The sequence below is a fragment of the Callorhinus ursinus genome, unplaced genomic scaffold, assembly GCF_003265705.2.
Source record: "Callorhinus ursinus isolate GAN/ISIS: 27379988/994484 unplaced genomic scaffold, GSC_fseal_2.0 scaffold24, whole genome shotgun sequence".
NCBI lineage: Eukaryota > Metazoa > Chordata > Mammalia > Carnivora > Otariidae > Callorhinus > Callorhinus ursinus.
In genome coordinates, this window is record NW_027397086.1 from 20,428,542 (window position 1) to 20,447,208 (window position 18,667).

Genomic DNA, 18,667 nt, shown 5'->3' on the forward strand with positions numbered 1-18,667 from the left:
AACATATCTGTGGTTAATTGAGACATAACCTATTTCTCAAGGCTTGTTTTATTTTTTAGTGTTGGTTATTTGCACTAAGACTCAACTAGAATTTGGTTCAAAAAGCAAAGCAAAATGAAAGGCCCAGAATAATGAAATAGAAAACTCAGTAGTGGAACGATAACTTTCTTAATAGCTTGCTATAAATAAAGCCAGTTTAGAAGTTTCAAGGCCTTGCCATACATTTACTGACCTCTCTAAATTTAAAAAAATGCGTGCCTTTCATTCACACTGGAAACATTCAGAATGTCATTTTAAAATTACTCCCCTTCCCCTTTAAGAAAATAAAGTTTAATAACTAAGATAATTTCTCAGAGCACAGAAGACTGGGGAGATCACCAGGGACAGTGTGATTTCTACAGGCAGGCAGGAATGACAGCTGATGGCAGTGATGACAGGTGGTGTGGGTCCTGCTGCCCAAAGCTGAGCACAGCACAGGATCTGTCTCCTTGGACAGTGCCTCTGGCATTTCTTTAGGAATTCTCTCCTCCATTCCCTTCTGCTTCTCCATTGCTTCTTTTGTCCATGTTTCTCTCTCTCCTTTTTTTTTTTTTTTTTTAAGATTTCATTCATTTATTTGAGAGAGAGAGTGAGCGAGACAGAGCACAAGCAGGGGCAGAGGAAGAAACACACTCCCCTGCTGAGCAGACAGCCCAAAGCAGAGCTCGATCCCAGCACCCCGGGATCATGACCTGAGCTGAAAACAGATGCTTAACTGACTGAGCCACCCAGGTGCCCCTATGTTTCTCTATGTCCGAGTTTCTGTTTCCTTGAGAGTCTTGTTCCATTCACTCTTTCTTGGGGTTCTTACCCTCCATCTAAGTTTTCTGTCCACTTCGTTAGTTCCTCTTTATTGATTGGTCCTCGTTCTATGCACCAATTCCCGCCAGCCACCCAGTTTTTCCTCCTGTTTTGACCTTTAAAAAAAAAAAAATCTCCCTTTATTCTTTAATAAGTCTTCCTGGTCTCTCTTTCCCACTCCTCTCTCTCTTTCTCTCTGTCTCCCTTTTTGTCCTGTTTTTTCACTGTACTTTAGCCATCTATAATGTGAGTAGATTCCCCTCCCCATCTTTTTTAGTTTATATATTGAGCATCTTAAGTGGTTTTATTTATTTTAAATTTTGAATGAAACCTCTAACCCTCACTGTTAGCCCTGAATATACATTTTTATTTAGCTGACTCTTAGTGTGGATTTTTTCCAATCCTTAGGTATATGCCTCTGGTAGGAAAATTCTACTGTGGTTTAAAAACATAAAGCTTGATTTTGTAATGTTGGTATTCATAATGTGTTTGTGAATCCCATGTTTTATATGTTAGAAATACCTGGACTTAAATTTAGATATACTTTCTAAATCATCATTTACATTTAAAAAACATATTTCAGAATAGACATTTTTCAAAAAATTGGGGCTCCCAAGTTATTTTTAGAAATTGTAATTTGTGAATACAGATCTAGTCTTAATTCTGAAATTATTTATGTTTGCCTGTTCAGATATATATTTGAGCTTTCACCATGTGCCGTGCACTGTCAGGCTTGGGTACTACAAAGAAGAATAATACAACACTAGCTTTTTCCTGAGGAAACTGTCTCAAGAACTCTGTGTAGAGCTGGTTTCTAATTGTGAAACTTTTCAGTTTCATTGATTTTAGAATGTACATTCAAAATATGACATCTGACCTTCCATATCTTAAAAACTTGATACTACTTTTTTTAATCTCTGCATTGTCTTTGATGCTTTGGTAGCATGCACTGAAAATTAACTCTTCTGTTTGAAGCTGTAATTGTCAAGATAAAAGATGAACTTTTTATCTTTGAGCTTACTGCATTGATCTTTTAGTGATAGTATCTTTCATGAAAGATAAAGGGATGCAAGCTTATAGCATGGAATGGAAAATGTTTTAGAAGTCATGTTTTATTTTTAACCACCATTTGCTCTTGTTTGTTTAACTCACTGGAGAGCGTAATTCAGATTTAAATTAAGACTAACTTATTCAGCAATGCTGTAGCTTATAGGGGTTGAGGGGTGCAATGTGGTATTTCAGCAGTCATCTAATTTATTTTATTTTTGAAATGTTAAATGTAGCTTTGCATGGCAGAAATTCTAGAAATCTGTCAGAATTATTACATATTCTGAAAACAAACATTTTTTTAAATGTAGGATTATTTGTGATTGTGAAAGATGAGAGAAGTTATACTCAAAATGGAATGTCAAGTAACATTTAGGAAGAGCATAATTTTAATTATTGATTAAGGAATAACCATTACAGTAATGATTATTTTTTATTTACAGTCAATTTGTCCTAAAGCTTATGTTTTCAAAAGAATGGAAATTTCAAGTGGAGTATCAGATTTTAAAAAGTATTTTGTTACAAAATATTTCAGATATAAAAAGATGTAAAGAACATCAGTGAGTCTGTCCTCCAGCTTGATAAAACATTACCTATGTAATTAAAGCCCATTTTGTACCCCTGCTAATTGTGCATCTACCTGCTGACCACCCCCCCCAGGGTAGTATTCTGAAATTGATATTTATCATTACCTTAACATTAGATTTTTATTATTACTGTTTTTGTAACCCTAGTGGCATCAAAGGGAAAAAATATTTTGAATGTAATTCCTATTTTAATTTGCTCCTATTTTATCTGTATAATTTAGAGCATACCTGTTTTGTAAGAGGCATATTTTTTGTAAAGCTATCTATATTTGCTAATTGACAGTATAATGAGATTTGAGGTCAGCTAATGTATTAACATTATTTCATTTATTTATTTATTTTTTAAAGATTTATTTATTTATTTGAGAGAGTGAGAATGAGAGAGAGAGAGTACATGAGAGGGGGGAGGGTTAGAGGGAGAAACAGACTCCCCGCTGAGCAGGGAGCCCGATGCGGGACTCGATCCTGGGACTCCAGGATCATGACCTGAGCCGAAGGCAGTCGCTTAACCAACTGAGCCACCCAGGCACCCATGACATAAAATATTTAAATGAAATAATGTTAGGGCGCCTGGGTGACTCAGTTGGTTAAGCAAGTCCCAGGATCGAGTCCCGCATTGGGCTCCCTGCTCAGCGGGGAGTCTGTTTCTCTCTCTAACCCTCCCCCCTCTCATGTACTCTCTCTGTCTCATTCTCTCTCTCAAGTAAATAAATAAAATCTTAAAAAAAAATAAATATTTTATGTCATTTAGAATATTTGCCAATTACAAATTACAATCTGAAATGTAAATATACCACTGTATGAGAATTCAAAAGTAAATATGGATTTTGTTCAAATTGCCTTTTCTTAGATAGGACAATAATAAACTTTTTTTAATTTATTTTTTATTATTATGTTAATCACCATACATTACGTCATTAGTTAATAAACTTTTTTTTTTTAAGATTTTATTTATTTATTTGAGAGAGAGAGAGAGACAGCATGAGAGGGGAGAAGGTCAGAGGGTGAAGCAGGCTCCCTGCTGAGCCGGGAGCCCGACACGGGACTCGATCCCAGGACTCTGGGATCATGACCTGAGCCAAAGGCAGTCACTTAACCAACTGAGCCACCCAGGCGCCCCTAGTTAATAAACTTTTTATATAACAACAGTAATTAATGCTATTAGTTAATTTTCTGAAGTTGCTTACAGCTTTAATCATTATGCCATAGTTTGATTTGCAATGCTGACTATCCTATTTTGTCTTAATAATATTTGAATATGTATGCATTTTTATTAAGTTGTGCTTGAAAGAAAAGTAATTCTCTTTTTTGTTTCTGTGCAGATGATCATCTGGTTGGAGAAGATGTTAGACAAAATAATAAGCATTTTCATCATATTTTTGTTAGTAATAGGAACCCTTCTTTTAGCTCTACTCCTGACTGCAAAGGTAGAGTATGATAATTACTATTGCCATTGATAAACTCTTGTTGGAATTGTAGTATGCAGGGGCGCCTTGGTGGCTCAGTTGGTTAAGAATTTGACTCTTGGTATAAGCTCAGGTCTTGCTCTCAGGGTTGTGAGTTCAAATCCCTAGTTGGGCTCTGTACTGGGCGTGGAGCTTACTTAAAAAAGAATTGTAGTATGCAGAAGAAGCTGGCAGAAGCTGGCATGGAAAGCTCACTTTGCTTATTAATATATATAGCAATTAAATTATTTAGATTTTTGCATTATTTTTATTTATTTTTTAAATTTTATTTGAGGGAGAGAGAATGAGAGAGAGAGAGAGAGAGAGAGCACATGAGAGGGGGAGGGTCAGAGGGAGAAGCAGACTCCCCGCTGAACCAGGAGCCCGATGCGGGACTTGATCCCGGGACTCCAGGATCATGACCTGAGCTGAAGACAGTTGCTTAACCAACTGAGCCACCCAGGCGCCCTGCATTATTAGTTTTGCCATGAATTTGCCTACTTTTAATTTTCTTATGTGCATTTTAATTTTGTTATCAAAATCATCATAAATGATCACAGATTAAAAAAATTGAGATAGTGAAGAATAAATGGCTTCTTTTTTTAATGGGCGAACTGTGATCTGGGGTCATGAGTCCTAATCTAGTTAGTTCGTTGTTTACTAGATCAGAATTTCTTGATTAGCTCCTTCCCTTCTTGCCCATTGGTCTTTCTGCTAATTTACCATAGAATCTTTATGTCTCACTGTCTAGGTACTTCCAGCTTACACTGCCAATTCTTTCTTTCTCTTAGTTTGGACTGCTGTAACAGAATACCGTAGACTGGGTGGCTTAAACAGCAAACATTTATTTGTCACAGTTGTGGAGTTGGGGAGTCTCAGATCAAGGTGCCACCATGGGCAAGTTCTTGGTAAAAGGCACTCTGTCTGGTTTAGAAATGACCATTTTCTCCTTGTACCCTCACATGGTGGAGAGAAAGATCACCTCTCTTGTGTCTTATAATGACACTAATCCCATAATGAGGGCTCCATCCTTGTAAACTAATTACTTCCCAAAGGCCCTGTCTCTTAACCATCCTATTGGAGGTTAGAATTTGAACCTAAGAATTTTGGGAGGATACAAACATTCAGGTTTTAACACCCTTCATTATAAAAAAAATAAAGTACAACTAAAATTTTCTTGATAGTGATGTATCTTACTGACTTTTAAAATAAATTTTTATTATATATCTTAATTTTTATCTGAAGTCCACTGAGCTTCTCATCCTAGATTTTGATATGTTACTTTCCAGGAATTGTGAAGTTTATGTGAAATCATGGATATGACAAATTTTCATATAATGCTGTAGAGATATGTTCTCAATAGATAATCTGATATGCAGAATTTACTAAAGGATTGCAGTGTTTCCTGCTGTGTGAATCTCCACTTGGAAGTCCTGTTCTCAGTTATTTTATTTTCAGCCTCAGTATGTCCTCAGTCTCAGCTTCTAACAACTTGCTCTCTCCATATCTCTGTTTCAGTTTCTATGTAGTTCTTATCTGTTCTTTGGATATTGATCATGTATGGTCACATAAACTGTATAGACTTGTTCAGAGACCGTTTTTGTTTTTGTTATATTTTGCCTAAGCCTGCCAATTATACATTCTTACCTTCTATTCTAGTTCTTAGAGAAACCTTATACCAGTATGATCTTCCATTTTTTTTCTCTTTTTCTTTTCTCCTGCTCTTCTATTCCACTTTCCTTTCTTTGTTTTTTGGCATAGGGTCTTCTTGACTGCTCATGTCAATTCTGTTCATTTTTCACATCCTTTTTCATTGTTCAACCCATGCTTCAGTGAGCTTTTGCTTTCCTGAACTTTGATTACATGTATTACTGAACCACTTTTTTGTGGTCTAAGACTTATGCAAACTGAGCTTTTGAAGGAAACTTATTGGTTATCTAGTTTATTCTCCCAGCCAATAATGGGATTCTCTAAAATATCATGAGAGTATCCACTTGAATGTCTAATAGCCTTCTCAAATATAACATGTCAAAAACTGAACTTCAGCTCTTTCCTTGCTTGTCTTTTCTCCTGATAGTCTGTTTTGGTGTAAATGACCACTCCATTCTACTTGCTTAGGTGAAAAACCTTAGGGTCATCCTTGACCACATTTTTTCCTTTTGTATCCACATCCAGTTTGTCAGAATTCCTTTTGGCTTCATCTTTGGGTAATAACAGGGCAAGGATGTCAGATAATTCCTTCCCACAGAAAGGAAGAGCAAAACAGTATAAAATTATTAAAAACACTGGGACGCCTAGGTGGCTCAGTCGGTTAAGTGTCTGACAACTCAGGTCATGATCCAAGGGTTCTGGGATTGAGCCCTGTGTCGGGCTCCCCGCTGAGCAGGGAGTCTGCTTCTCCCTCTCCCTGTGCCCCTCCCCCCTGCTCATGCTCTCTCTGTCTCTCAAATAAATAAAATCTTAAAAAAAAATTATTTAAAAACACCATATCAGGGCATTGGGAAACCATCAGTTAGGCAACAATTTGAGGAGTGTTTCCTCATGAAAAACTGTTACTACAGCTGGTAAAACAGGTAATTTGTGGCTTTCTTGCTTGGAATTTTTCTCATCCTACCTAGCTTGGACAACAGAAACTTGCAGCTTTTCCTGTGGGAGGTGGTAGACTTGGTTTGGGGCTGGCAATAGAACAGCTATAAATTAAAGGGGGAGGTTCTGGAAGCAAGAGAACCATGAAGGGCTTAATAATAAGAAGATTAATAAACCATACATCCTAAACTGGTATATGGGAGACCTCAATGAGCCCTGTGCACTTTGAAAGCCTGGGGAGATTTGCAAATTGGTTGTGCCTTTGATTGCATTTCTCAACTCACACATCTCAGGCTGCAGAGAATGAAACTTTATATTGTGAAGTATCTGAGCATGATTTCTGCCAGAATCATTTGCTGTCTGCTAAGCTATGCAGGCTCAGGAGAAGGCTTTAGGCTTTAAAAAAAAAAAATAAAATAAAAACACTGAGAAGAAACATCAGTGACAGGGAAGGCAGATTTTGCAGCTTAACTACAGAGAAGTTAATTGCTTGCTGAAACAAATAACAGGTCTCAGAAGAACAAAACAAAATCCAGAGTTGCTACAACACATTTTTTAAACAATTTTTTAACCAGAAATTACCAGACATAAAAGAAACAGAAAAGTGCGACTTGGAGGGGGAAAAAAAAAGTCAAAAAAGTGGATACTTAAGTAGTGCAGGTGTTGGATTTAGCTTCTAACAACTTGCTCTCTCCATATCTCTGTTACTAAAGGATTGCAATATGTTCAAAATTTATGTTCAATATTACATGTTCAAAAATTAAAGGGAAGTATGTTAATAATACGTAAACAAATGCAGATGCTCAACAGAGAAATGGAGACTATAAAACAGAACCAAGTAGAAATCCTAGAACTGAAAAGAGCAATAACAAATGAAAAATTTACTAGATAGGCTCAACAGCAGATTTGAGATCCAGGAAAAAAAAAAAGAATTTGAAGAAAGATTAATAGAAGGTATCCAATCTGAAGAACAAAATATTTTTAAAATAGTGGATGAAGAGAGACTCAAAGATTTGTAGGACGATAGCAAAGACTCTAGCAGACATGTAATTGGCATCCCAGAAAGTGAAAGGAGAAGGAGAAGAATGGAAAAAAATACTTGAAGAAATAATGGTCAGGAACTTCTCAAGTTTGATGAAAAACATTAAAATAGCCAAGAAGCTCAACAATTGCTGAGTGGAATAAATACATACAAAACAAAACCATACCTAGACACACATCGTAGTCCAACTACTGGAAGCCAGAGAGAGAAAAAAAATCTTGAAGGAAGCAAGAGAAAAATTACACATCACACACAGGAAAACAACAAAACAAATAATGACTGACTTCTCATAATAAACACTGAGTACCACAGGACATTGGAATGACATATTCAGTCTTGGGAAAAAAAAACAACTAGTCAACCAAGAATTTTATACTCACTGACTTTTTTTTTTTTTAAGATTTTATTTATTTATTAAAGCACGCACACATGAGAGTGAGAGATCAGGGAGCCCGATGTGGGGCTCCATCCCAGGACCCTGGGATCAGGACCTGAGCTGAAGGCAGACACTTAACTGACTGAGACACACAGGGGCCCCTCTGAAACTATTCTTTAAAAGCAAAGGCAAAATAAAAGTATTTCTAGATAACCAAAACTGAGAATTTGTTAATAGCAGACCCGCACTGTAAGGAATGCTAAAGGAATTCCTTCTGATTGAAGAGCAATGACTCTAGAAATAACTTGTATCCAAAGGGAAGAATGAAGAGCACTTGGTAAATATGTGGGTATATATAAAAATTATATCCCCTCCCTTTTCAGTCCATTTAAACAACAGTACTATTTAAAGGAAAGTAAAAAAGTAAAACACCGTATTGTAGAGTTTATAATACACATAGATGAACTGTATATGTATAACCATAGAACAAAAAGACCGGGAAAAGAATTATACTGGTATGAAGTTCTTATATTTTATTGGAAGTAAGTCAGTATTAACTTGAGGTGATCTGTGATAAAGATGTGGTAAGCTTAAGATAAATAGCAACCACTAACAAATTTTAGAGGAACTAAAATGGTATACTAAAAATAAGTTGCTTAACACAGAAGACAGTAAAAGAATAAGAATAGGGGTGAGACAGAAAGCAAATAGCAAAATGGCAGACCTAAATCCAGTCATATCAATGGATATATTAAATGTGAAGCAATTAAATAATCAAATGGCAGAAATTTTCAGACTGGATATAAAACAGCAAGTTCTAGCTAAATGGTATCTATAAGTGTTTTGCCCTTGAAATTCAAAGCCACGAAGGGGTGCCTGTGTGGCTCATTTGGTTAAGTGGCTGCCTTCGGCTCAGGTCATGATCCCGGGGTCCTGGGATCTAGCCCCACATCGGGCTCCCTGCTCAGCAGAGAGCCTGCTTCTCCCTCTCCCTCTGGCTGCCGCTCTGCCTACTTGTGCTATCTCTCTGTCAGATAAATAAAATCTTTAAAAAAAATTCAAAGCCATGAAAAGATTGATAGTAAAAGGATGAAAAAAGATATACCATGCAAACTGTAAACATAAGAGTTGTAGAATGATTATATTAATATCAGACAATGTAGTTAAATATTACTAAAGACAAATAAGAAATAAGAACTTTTCATAATGGTGAAGTAATACTGCAGTAGGATATACCAATTTTAAATGTATATGTTCCTAGCAATAGAGCTCTAAAATACATGAAGCAAAATATTCAGAATTAAAAGGAGAAATAGAAAAACCAGTGATTCAGTAATATTCCTCTTGCAGAAATTGAGAGAATAAGTAGATAGCAAATTAGTAAGAATATAAAAGTCTTGAAAAACACTATCAGCCAATGTGAAGTGACAACAACAGAATCATGTTCTTTCAAGTAAACGTGGAATACCAAGATAAGCCATATGCTCAATATGCCTAATTTAAAAATAGTAAGATATAGGGGCACCTGGGTAGCTCAGTCCATTAAGTGGCTGCCTTCTGCTCAGGTCATGATCTCGGGAATTAAGCCCCACGTTGGGCTCCCTGTTCAATGGGGAGTCTGCTTCTCCCTCTGCCCCTCCCTCTGCTCGTTCTCTCTTTCTCTCTCTCTCCAATAAATCTTTTAAAAAAACAGTAAAATATAGAGCATGTTTTCTCAACACCGGCTTGTTTCTTTTTATTCCTCTCTCTTTTTTTTAATTAATTTGGGGAGGGGAAAATGGGAGGGGCAGAGGGAGAGAGAGAATCTCAAGCTGACTCCACGCTGAGTGGGGATCCCGACACAGGGCTTGATCTCACAACCCTGAGATCATGACCGGAGCCGAAATCAGGAGTCAGATGCTTAGCCAACTGAGCCAGCCAGGCACTTCTGTCCTCGTTTTGTTGGTTATTTAACAAGGTAAATTCTGAGATGCAGTTTCAGCTGGCTTTGTTTTTTTTTTTTTTTCACTCCAAAGCTTTACTAAATTCCTTATTTGCTTGTATGTCTCACACTGCGTCATAATTTTGTAAGCTCATGCAGTGTTGATGTTGCTTACATATACTATAGACACATGTGTGAACTGAATATATTTACTTGTGTATATGTATAAATATTTGAATGTATCTTTTTATGTAATTTTTCCTGAAGTTGTTGAGCTTGAAGTCAGGGAGCTGTTTTGTACTTTTTAAATTCCATAGTGAGGGTCATAGGACATTATGTAATAACAGCTGTTCAGTACAGAGTTCTAAATTAATTGAAACTAAGATGCGTAATTATTTGACTCAAAAGCATAGTTCCAATAATAGTGTAGAAAAATAAATGTTAAATTGGGCATATTTTTTATTGAGATTCTTTTCTATCCATAATACAGGTACATCAAGAAAGTGTACACATGATTGAAGTCACAAGCAATTTGATTAATGAGACTCTAGCAAATCACCCTGAGTGGGCAAAGTAAGAATATTATTTTGGCAAAAATAGAAATGGATGCCCTAGGTTTAGTATCATTTCACGAAATCATCTTCACTGATGCAGCTACCTTGGAAGAGAAAATGATGGGACGAGAAAAACTTTGATGAATGTTGTCATTTTTGCATAAGAACGGCATGTTTTGGGGGTTGGTGGGAGAGGGAAGTACGTAAGATTTTGGGAACAGTTTATGGTCAATGTCTTTATATTTGAAATGAGATTTACAGTTTATAATATGTTTATGATTTGCAAAGCACTTTCACCTACAGTGTGTCCTGTGTTCCTCACAGTGACTGAGGAGATTGAAGAGACAATCCCCATTTCACAGATGAGGAATCAGGACCAAAGGTTAAGAAATTGAGATAATTCCCCAGTGGCAGATTAGCAGTGTTTCCACATTGCATCTTTTTTTTTTTTTTAAGATTTATTTATTTTAGAGAGAGAGCAGAGCAGGAGGAGGGGTAGAGAGAGAAGGGTAGGGAGAGAATCCCAAGCAGACGTGCAGCTGAGTGTGAAGCCTGATGGAGGGCTCGATTTCACTACCCTGAGATCATGACCTGAGCCAAAACCGAGTCAAGGTGCTTAACTGACTGAGCCACCCAAGCACCCTCACATTGTATCATTTTGGAGGCAAGGTTGGCAATCTGTGGCTCAGGACGACTTTCAGCCACCTATTTCTGTAAAGTTTTGTTGTTGTTTTTAAAGATTTTACTTATTTATTTGGCAGAGAGAGAAAGAGAGCACAAGCAGGGGGAGTGGCAGGCAGAGGGAGAAGCAGGCTCCCTGCTAAACAAGGAGCCCGATGTGGGACTCCATCCCAGGACTCTGGGATCATGACCTGAGCCGAAGGCAGACGCTTAACCTACTGAGCCACCTAGGCATCTCTGTAAAGTTTTATTAGAACAAACCACACCCATTCATTTACATACTGTCTGTGGCTGTCTTGGGGCTGCAAGAACAGGTAGAACTGAGTGGTTGTGACCCAGGTTTTATGTCCGCAAAAGCCTGAAATACTTACTCTCTTTCCCTTTACAGAGGAAATTTGCCAACCCCTGTCTCAGAGGAACTCTTTTTGTACTTGTTTAATTTGGCTTCTGTGAAAGAGGTTTTTATGTTACCTTGTTGAATTTGATGACAAATTGTATGGCCTTTTTTTTTTTTTTAACTCCAAGGTAGTCACTAATTTAAGTAGGAAATACTCAGCCAGTTTTAGGATTGTAAATTGACATTTAACTTGGTTTTCTCCTTTCATTTCACTTCATTTCTTTATATAAAACCTGCTTGGACGTTTCTTGAACTTGGTTTAGAATCATATTTGAATATCCTTAAAAGGATGTCTTTCAAAATATATTTCTCTGCACTTATCTCCTGTTTCCCAGAGCATACTCAAAGTGCTTGTCCTTAATATTTCTGATTAGTTACAAATTGTAGTCTATCTGTACAAAGGAATAATACTTAGCATCAAATAAAAATTAACCATATATGCAGCAGCATGGATGAATCTCAAAATAACTGCTGAGTGAAAGAAGTCAGGCAAAAAAAAAAAAAAGTCCATACAATATGATTCCATTTATGCAAAGTTCTAGGAAATGCAAACTAATCTATAGTGACAGAAAGATCAGTGGTTGTCTGTGGATAGTGGGCTCTGGGAAGGGAGTACATAGGGGCACAAGGAAACTTTTGAGAGTGATAGATATGTTCATTATCTTGATTAAGGATAGAAGAAAAGAACTGGCATAAACAGATTTCATTCTAGAACAGTTTTTCCCTCTGTACTGTGGAGAAAAGATGGACAGGGTATAATATTTGAGCCTTTTAGGTCAGTTAAAAGCCAGAGTAAACCAGGTAAGAGATGATGAAGCCCTTAATTGTGGACAGTTATAGTGGCAATGAACAGGATGGACAGATTTGGTGATATAGTTGGAAGAAATGTAGCATTACTTGTGTTTTTGGCTTTGTAAGTTGGCAGATGATGGTAGATTCACCAAGATGGGAAATAGAAGAGCAGATATGGTGGGGAAAAGAATTCACTTACTTTTTTACCTGTTGATTTTGAGGTTCCTATGGTAAGTGTAAGCAGAAGCATCCGGTAGGCAATTGCCTATGTTGGTGTGTAGTTCAGGAGAGAGATCTGGAGTGAAGTTAAAAAAATTGGCAGCCTTAATATCTCAGTGGCTCCTCTTCTTTGATGGTCATTCTTCTGTAGTGGAAATAAGTCCAGACGTCCAGAGCCCCTCTGTATGGTTTTCAGTTGCAATAGGACTGACTGTCTCTACTACTGTATTGAAGGCACACACAGTCTGGGGAGCCCTGGATCAGAGTAGTTTAGAAAGTTGCTTGTTTTTATTTTTAAATTTTGAAATAATTCTAGATTCATAGGGCATGGCAAAGAAAGGCACAGGGAGGTCCCATGGACTCTTCGTCCCACCTCCTCTAATGTTGTCATTTTGCATAACTATAATACAGTAACAAAACTAGGAAATGGACAGTTCACTTGTTTTACATGCACTTTGTGTGTGTGTGTGTGCGTGTGCGTGTGCGTGTGCACTCTCACAGTTTTTATCATATGTGTAGCTTCCTGTAAGCTATCAAGACCAAGACCATCAAGATACAGAGCTGTTCAGAGCTGTTCCATACCACAGGCATCCTCATGCCACCCCTTTATAGCCATACCTACAGCATAATTCTGTTGAAATTCATTGAAGGTGTTGTATGTATTGTTAGTGTGTTCCCTTTTATTGCTGTGTAATATTCCATGCAGAAAGTTTTGTGTTTTGTTTTGTTTTAAGATTTATTTATTTTAGAGAGCTCGAACAAGCGGGGGGGGAGGGGCAGGGGGAGAGAGAGAGAGAAATCCAAGCAGACTCTGTGCAGAGTGGGGAGCCAGACGCGGGGCTTGATCTCACAACCCTGAGATCATGACCTGAGCCGAAATCAAGAGTCGGGCACCCAACTGAGTCACCCAGGAAGGTTTTTAAAAGCTGTTTAGACTTTGATGATTTGTGGAAAGTCTGATTCTTTTGCAACAGATTAATGGGGGTGGACATGAATACTAATGGTTCTTGTAGTCTTGGTACCCAAGTGGATTCCTGTCCTGAAGAAGGCATTTGACTTAGTAGAAAATTCATGTGGGTATACCTAGTGGAGGAGATACAGTTAAGAATTGGTCAGGGGTCCTTGGATGGCTCAGTCAGTTAAGTGGCCAACTCTTGGTTTCAGCTCAGGTCATGATCTCTAGGTCCTGACATCAAGCCTGGTGTCGGACTCTCCGCTCACTAGGGAGTCTGCTTCTCTCCCTCTGCCCCTCCCCCCACTTCTCTCTCTCTCTCTCTCTCTCTCTCTCGCTCTCTCAAATAAATAAATCTTAAAAAAAAAGGAATTGGTCCTATATATTTCCAATGTGCACATTTTATACACCCTATGTAGGTACCTCGACTCCCCATGAGTGTATTTGGTGAACTGATGAATAATATGAAGACAGGATAGTGTCATCTTTACAGAGCTTCAAAGAAAATGAAGTTGAAGTTGGAGCACATCTTAATTCTTGTCTTGGATGGTTCTGTTCACTTGGAGTCCATTTCCTGCTTTCTGTTAACTAGTCTCAAGCCTGTTGATTCTCATGACCCTCATTAAGAGATGACATTAAAATGGTACTGAATGTGACTTAGACCTTCCCTTACTTGGGAAGAATCCAACAGGCTAAGCTAAGTTGTTTTTAATTGTTCTCTTGGTAGGTCATATTGTGATACAGATTAACCTTTACCCAGGAAGATGAGGGTACACCAGTCCAATTTATAGGAACTTGGTTTCTCCTAAGGGATTCCTCTTAGCGTAGGAGAGTTAGTGATTGGCTCTGGTTGGTAGAAGGTCAAAGCACATCCCAGCGTGTCCCAGCCAGGGTTGCTCAGGTGGTTTTGGCCCTGTGTCTCCTAGAGGGCACTTCTTGTGAGGAGGTCTGGACGGAGCCAAGATCTTTGACTTGGCCTCAGAACAGCTCCTCTCATCTGTGGCTCTTAGGATACCTGTGTGAGTATTTTGGCAAAGTGTTTTCATAGTAGCCAGCAAGAATTTATCAGGCCTAATAGACACTTGTTAGTCATTAAAAATCTATTCAAATACTAATGTGAATCCTCATACTTTAACACTAGAGGTTATAATTTTCCCCATAAAATGTCGTACTACATAATTGAAAATATTCAGCAGTCCCTTCAAAGCACTGATGAGCCTCTAAATACTAGAATAATTTAAAATATACTAAATTTCTCCCAAATCCCATCTGTATTTAAAGATTTCAATGTTCTGTTCATGTCTTCATACTTAGATTATTACATTTGTAATCATCTCTAAAGTTTTGTCTTAACTTGCTGAAAAATATTTGAGAATTTGCCAAAAGTTTCAGAAATACTTTATTTGAAGTGTAGCAAGAACGGGTTAATATTAAAGATTGAAACCATTACCAATTTGACATTGCATTTTCTGATGTATCCAGAATGTCTTTTTCTCAGTATCATTACATTTGTCCCTCAGTGGCAGTTGGCTTTCTCTTTAGGACCATCTTTGTCTTTCTCTCACACACACATACACACACAAGCAAGTTATCACTTCCAATTTACTATATAAAGTACTACAAGTGTGTAAAACAGCTGTAGGTTGAGAATGTTGCTCATTTGACTTGACTCTTTCCCATAAGCCAGCTTTGTATTTTGTGTCATATTTAGGCCTCAGGAAAGTTCTTAGTTACTGTTTGCTTTGGCCTTTGGGCATCAGTCATGGATAGTTGAAATCAGGACTATTAAATTTGTGAATGCCAACATCTGTAGTGTACAACCTTTTGAGGTACAATTTAAAGAATATATGAGGGGCTCCTGGATGGCTCAGTCAGTTAAGTGTCTGCCTTTGGCTCAGGTCACGATCTTGGGATCCTGGGATCGAGGCCTGTGTCAGGGCTCCCTGCTCAGTGGGGAGTCTGCTTCTCCCTCTCCCTCTGCCCTTCCCTCTGCTTGTGTGCTTGCTCGCTCTCTCTCTTTCTCTCAAATAAATAAATAAAATCTTAGAAAAAATAAAGAATACATGAAGATATTTCTCCTTCAGAAAACACTGGGCATATGTAATGTGTTATTGATTAAGGCAGATGATACAGTCTGCTTAGTTAACAGGATAGTGGGGAGGCCGTCTCTCATGGCATGAAGAATAAACCTTGTAGACGCAGCTCCTTGTATAGCTAGAACTCTGCTCGGGACTTCCTCACATCATAACGAAAAAGATCTCCATTGAAAACAATGATTTACTCTCTCTTCTTGTTTTCTTTCTCAGTTCTTAGATCAGCATGTATCAGAATCACTTTCACGGCTTGTTAGGGTACTGGTTGCTGGGCCTCAGCTCCATTTCTTTTTTAGTAGGTCTGGACCTGGGCCCAAGAATTTGCATGTCTAACAGGTTTCTGAGCAGTTCTGATGCAGAATAAGGCTGGTCTTGAATAAGGCAGATAATCCGGGATATGTATGGGCAGAGAAACCAGGCAGAGCAGAATGAAAGGGAGTTTGTGGGGAAAGTGGGTCTAAAAGCTAAGGAGAGCTTGAAGGGCCTCTCCGATGGTAGAATTAAGTGTTAGGCTTGGAAGTCGAGAATTCCTGCCTGAGATTCATTTGTATCTGCTTGTGATGGCTGAGCAACAATTTGTCAGTAACTGATTGTTTAAATACATGGAATTCTGAGAGTTACTGACACAGTCCACTAAAAATATACTAGCTTGTAATTTTTTCATTCTTTTATTTTAAATTAGTTGGCTTCCTGAGGCTCAAGTAGTCCAAAGAGCCCTCAATTCTGCAGCTAACAACGTGTACCAGTATGGAAGAGAATGGATAACACACAAGGTAAGGGAAGAGCCTCTCTCTCTGGCTTTCTCTCTGCAGGGTCTTCATTGGTAGGGGCTTCCTGCTTTGATGAAGTGTAAGTAGAGATTCCTTTAGAACAGTTTCTATTTTTTAAATAGGCTTAAATATATAAGTCAACAAGAAACATACAATGAAAGTAAACCTCCTGGAGGATTTATTTAATAGTGCTAGTAGCCTGAACAGAGAGGTTTGTCTTTTGCTTAATATTCCATTATAGAGATATACCACGTTTTGCTTATCCATTCATCAGTCAATGGTAGGTATTCATTACTTGTGCATTAGGACAGAATGATCATTAAAATTGGGTGGTCAAATAAGGCTTTGTGGAGAAAAAAAAAGGTGGTTAGTAAATATTAAATATTATCTGCTGGTGACTGTGCTTGGCAGTTTCCAATTTGTTTCATTTAATCTTTCCAAGAAACCTGTAGTAGTCTAAATTGTTTGGCCCACTTTACAGAGGAAGAAACAGGCTTAGCAAGGCTAAGTAAATTCCTAGTGGTTGTGTAGTAAATTGCAGAGCTTGGTTTCAAACTGAAGATGAATTCGGATCCTGGTTCTTTCTGCTGCACACGCTAGAAGTGCCTGCCCAGAACTGGATCAGGTGCTTCACTGGGGCACTTGAGATAAACCTTGAAGGAATGAATGATAGGTTTTCGATGAATAAAGAGAAGGCATCGTGTATTTTAAGGTGTGTTTATGTGGATCAAGATGTGGAGGCAGGAGTGTGCTTGAGGAGATTAGCTTGTCTGAAGCTTTGTGGAAGGACATGAAGGATAGAGGATAAGGCCCAGTTACTGCAGGTCAGGGTCAGTCTCCATGACACAGATTTGGGATGCCCCCCCCACTATTGCCTATGGGAAAGAAGGAAATTTGGAATTTTAATATATTGAAGTAATTAGGAACATCTAGGGATTGATAAGATTTGTTGCAGTGAGATGTATGCCCAGAAAAAAATTACTGGTATGTGATTCCTTGTTCGAAATTCAAAAACAAAATCTCAAAAAAAAAGTTATCTTAAAAATTATACTGTACACATGTGTATAGTAATCTAACCTAAGGATGGAATTGTGGTCGAGTAAAAAGTTAAAGATCTGTGTAACTGATTTTCTTGAGTCCATACCAGGGGACCTCATCAAATGCCACATGAAAGTCTTTAAAAAATTTTGCTGAGTAAGTGAAAGATAAAGTTTATGGGTAGAGATCTCCTAACTATCATAGAAGAAGATCCAGTCATTGCAGAAGCCTTTTAGACCTCTAGAACTATATTGGCTGACTTACTCTGCTGAAAGCATAGCATTTACTTTTTTGGTTTTTCTATTTGAGTTCTGGAATTCTTACCTGTTTGGAAAGAGCTGGAGAAATGTGCCTTAGATTTTATAGAAATAAATTTCAAATTACTTAGAAGATAAGTTTGAAACTTTTGTTCAAGACGCGAAAAGGGAAGACAGTTGAAGAGAGATGGGTATTGCTAACAAAGGTTGTAACGTATTCATGTCCTGATTTGGAAGACACGGGGATAATATCTAAAATCAACCATTGAATGTCCATTGACTGATGAATGGATAAGCAAAACGTGGTATATCTCTATAATGGAATATTATTTGGCCATAAAAAGGAAGGAAGCACTGATACATTCTACCATGTGGGTGAACCTTGAAAACATTATACTGAGTTAAAGAAGCAGTCAGACCACATACGTATGATTCCATTTCTATGAAATGTCCAGAGGAGCTATATCTATGGAGACAGAGAGTAGAGTAGTGGTTTCCAGGGGTGTGGGGGGTTGAGAGAAATGAGGGAGTGATTTCTAGGTAGTATGGAGGTTCTTTTTGGGGTAATGAAAATGTTCCAAAATTGATTGTGGTGATGGTCCCATAACTCTGAATATACTAAAAGGAACTACTGAATTGTACACAGAAGTGGGTGAATTATAAGGTGTGTGAATTATCTCAATGACTCAGTCAGTTAAGTGTCTGCCTTCAGCTCAGGTCATGATCCCAGGGTTCTGAGATTGAGTCCCACATCGGGCTTCTTGCTCAGCAGGTAGCCTGCTGCTCCCCTGCTTGTGCTCATTCCCTCTCCTTCCCTCCCTCTCTCTCTGTCAAATAAATAAATAAAATCTTTTATTTTTTTATTTTTTTATTTTTTTTTTTTAAAGATTTTATTTATTTATTTGAGAGAGAGCGAATGAGAGACAGCATGAGAGGGAGGAGAGTCAGAGGGAGAAGCAGACTCCCTGCTGAGCAGGGAGCCCGATGCGGGACTCGATCCCGGGACTCCAGGATCATGACCTGAGCCGAAGGCAGTCGCTTAACCAACTGAGCCACCCAGGCGCCCAATA

At 38.0% G+C, this 18,667-nt stretch overlaps 1 protein-coding gene across 6 annotated transcripts in view; it reads left to right on the top strand.

The window, feature by feature from the left end:
• The window catches only part of TMEM245 (transmembrane protein 245), a 101,375-nt gene that overhangs the window by 37,363 nt on the left and 45,345 nt on the right, over positions 1-18,667 (top strand). For all 6 annotated transcript variants that reach the window (XM_073876593.1, XM_073876594.1, XM_073876595.1 and 3 more), the window contains 3 exons: positions 3,797-3,901; positions 10,335-10,417; positions 16,215-16,305. In XM_073876593.1, coding sequence (XP_073732694.1) covers positions 3,797-3,901; positions 10,335-10,417; positions 16,215-16,305 — 279 coding nt within the window. The remainder of the gene's footprint in view (positions 1-3,796; positions 3,902-10,334; positions 10,418-16,214; positions 16,306-18,667) is intronic.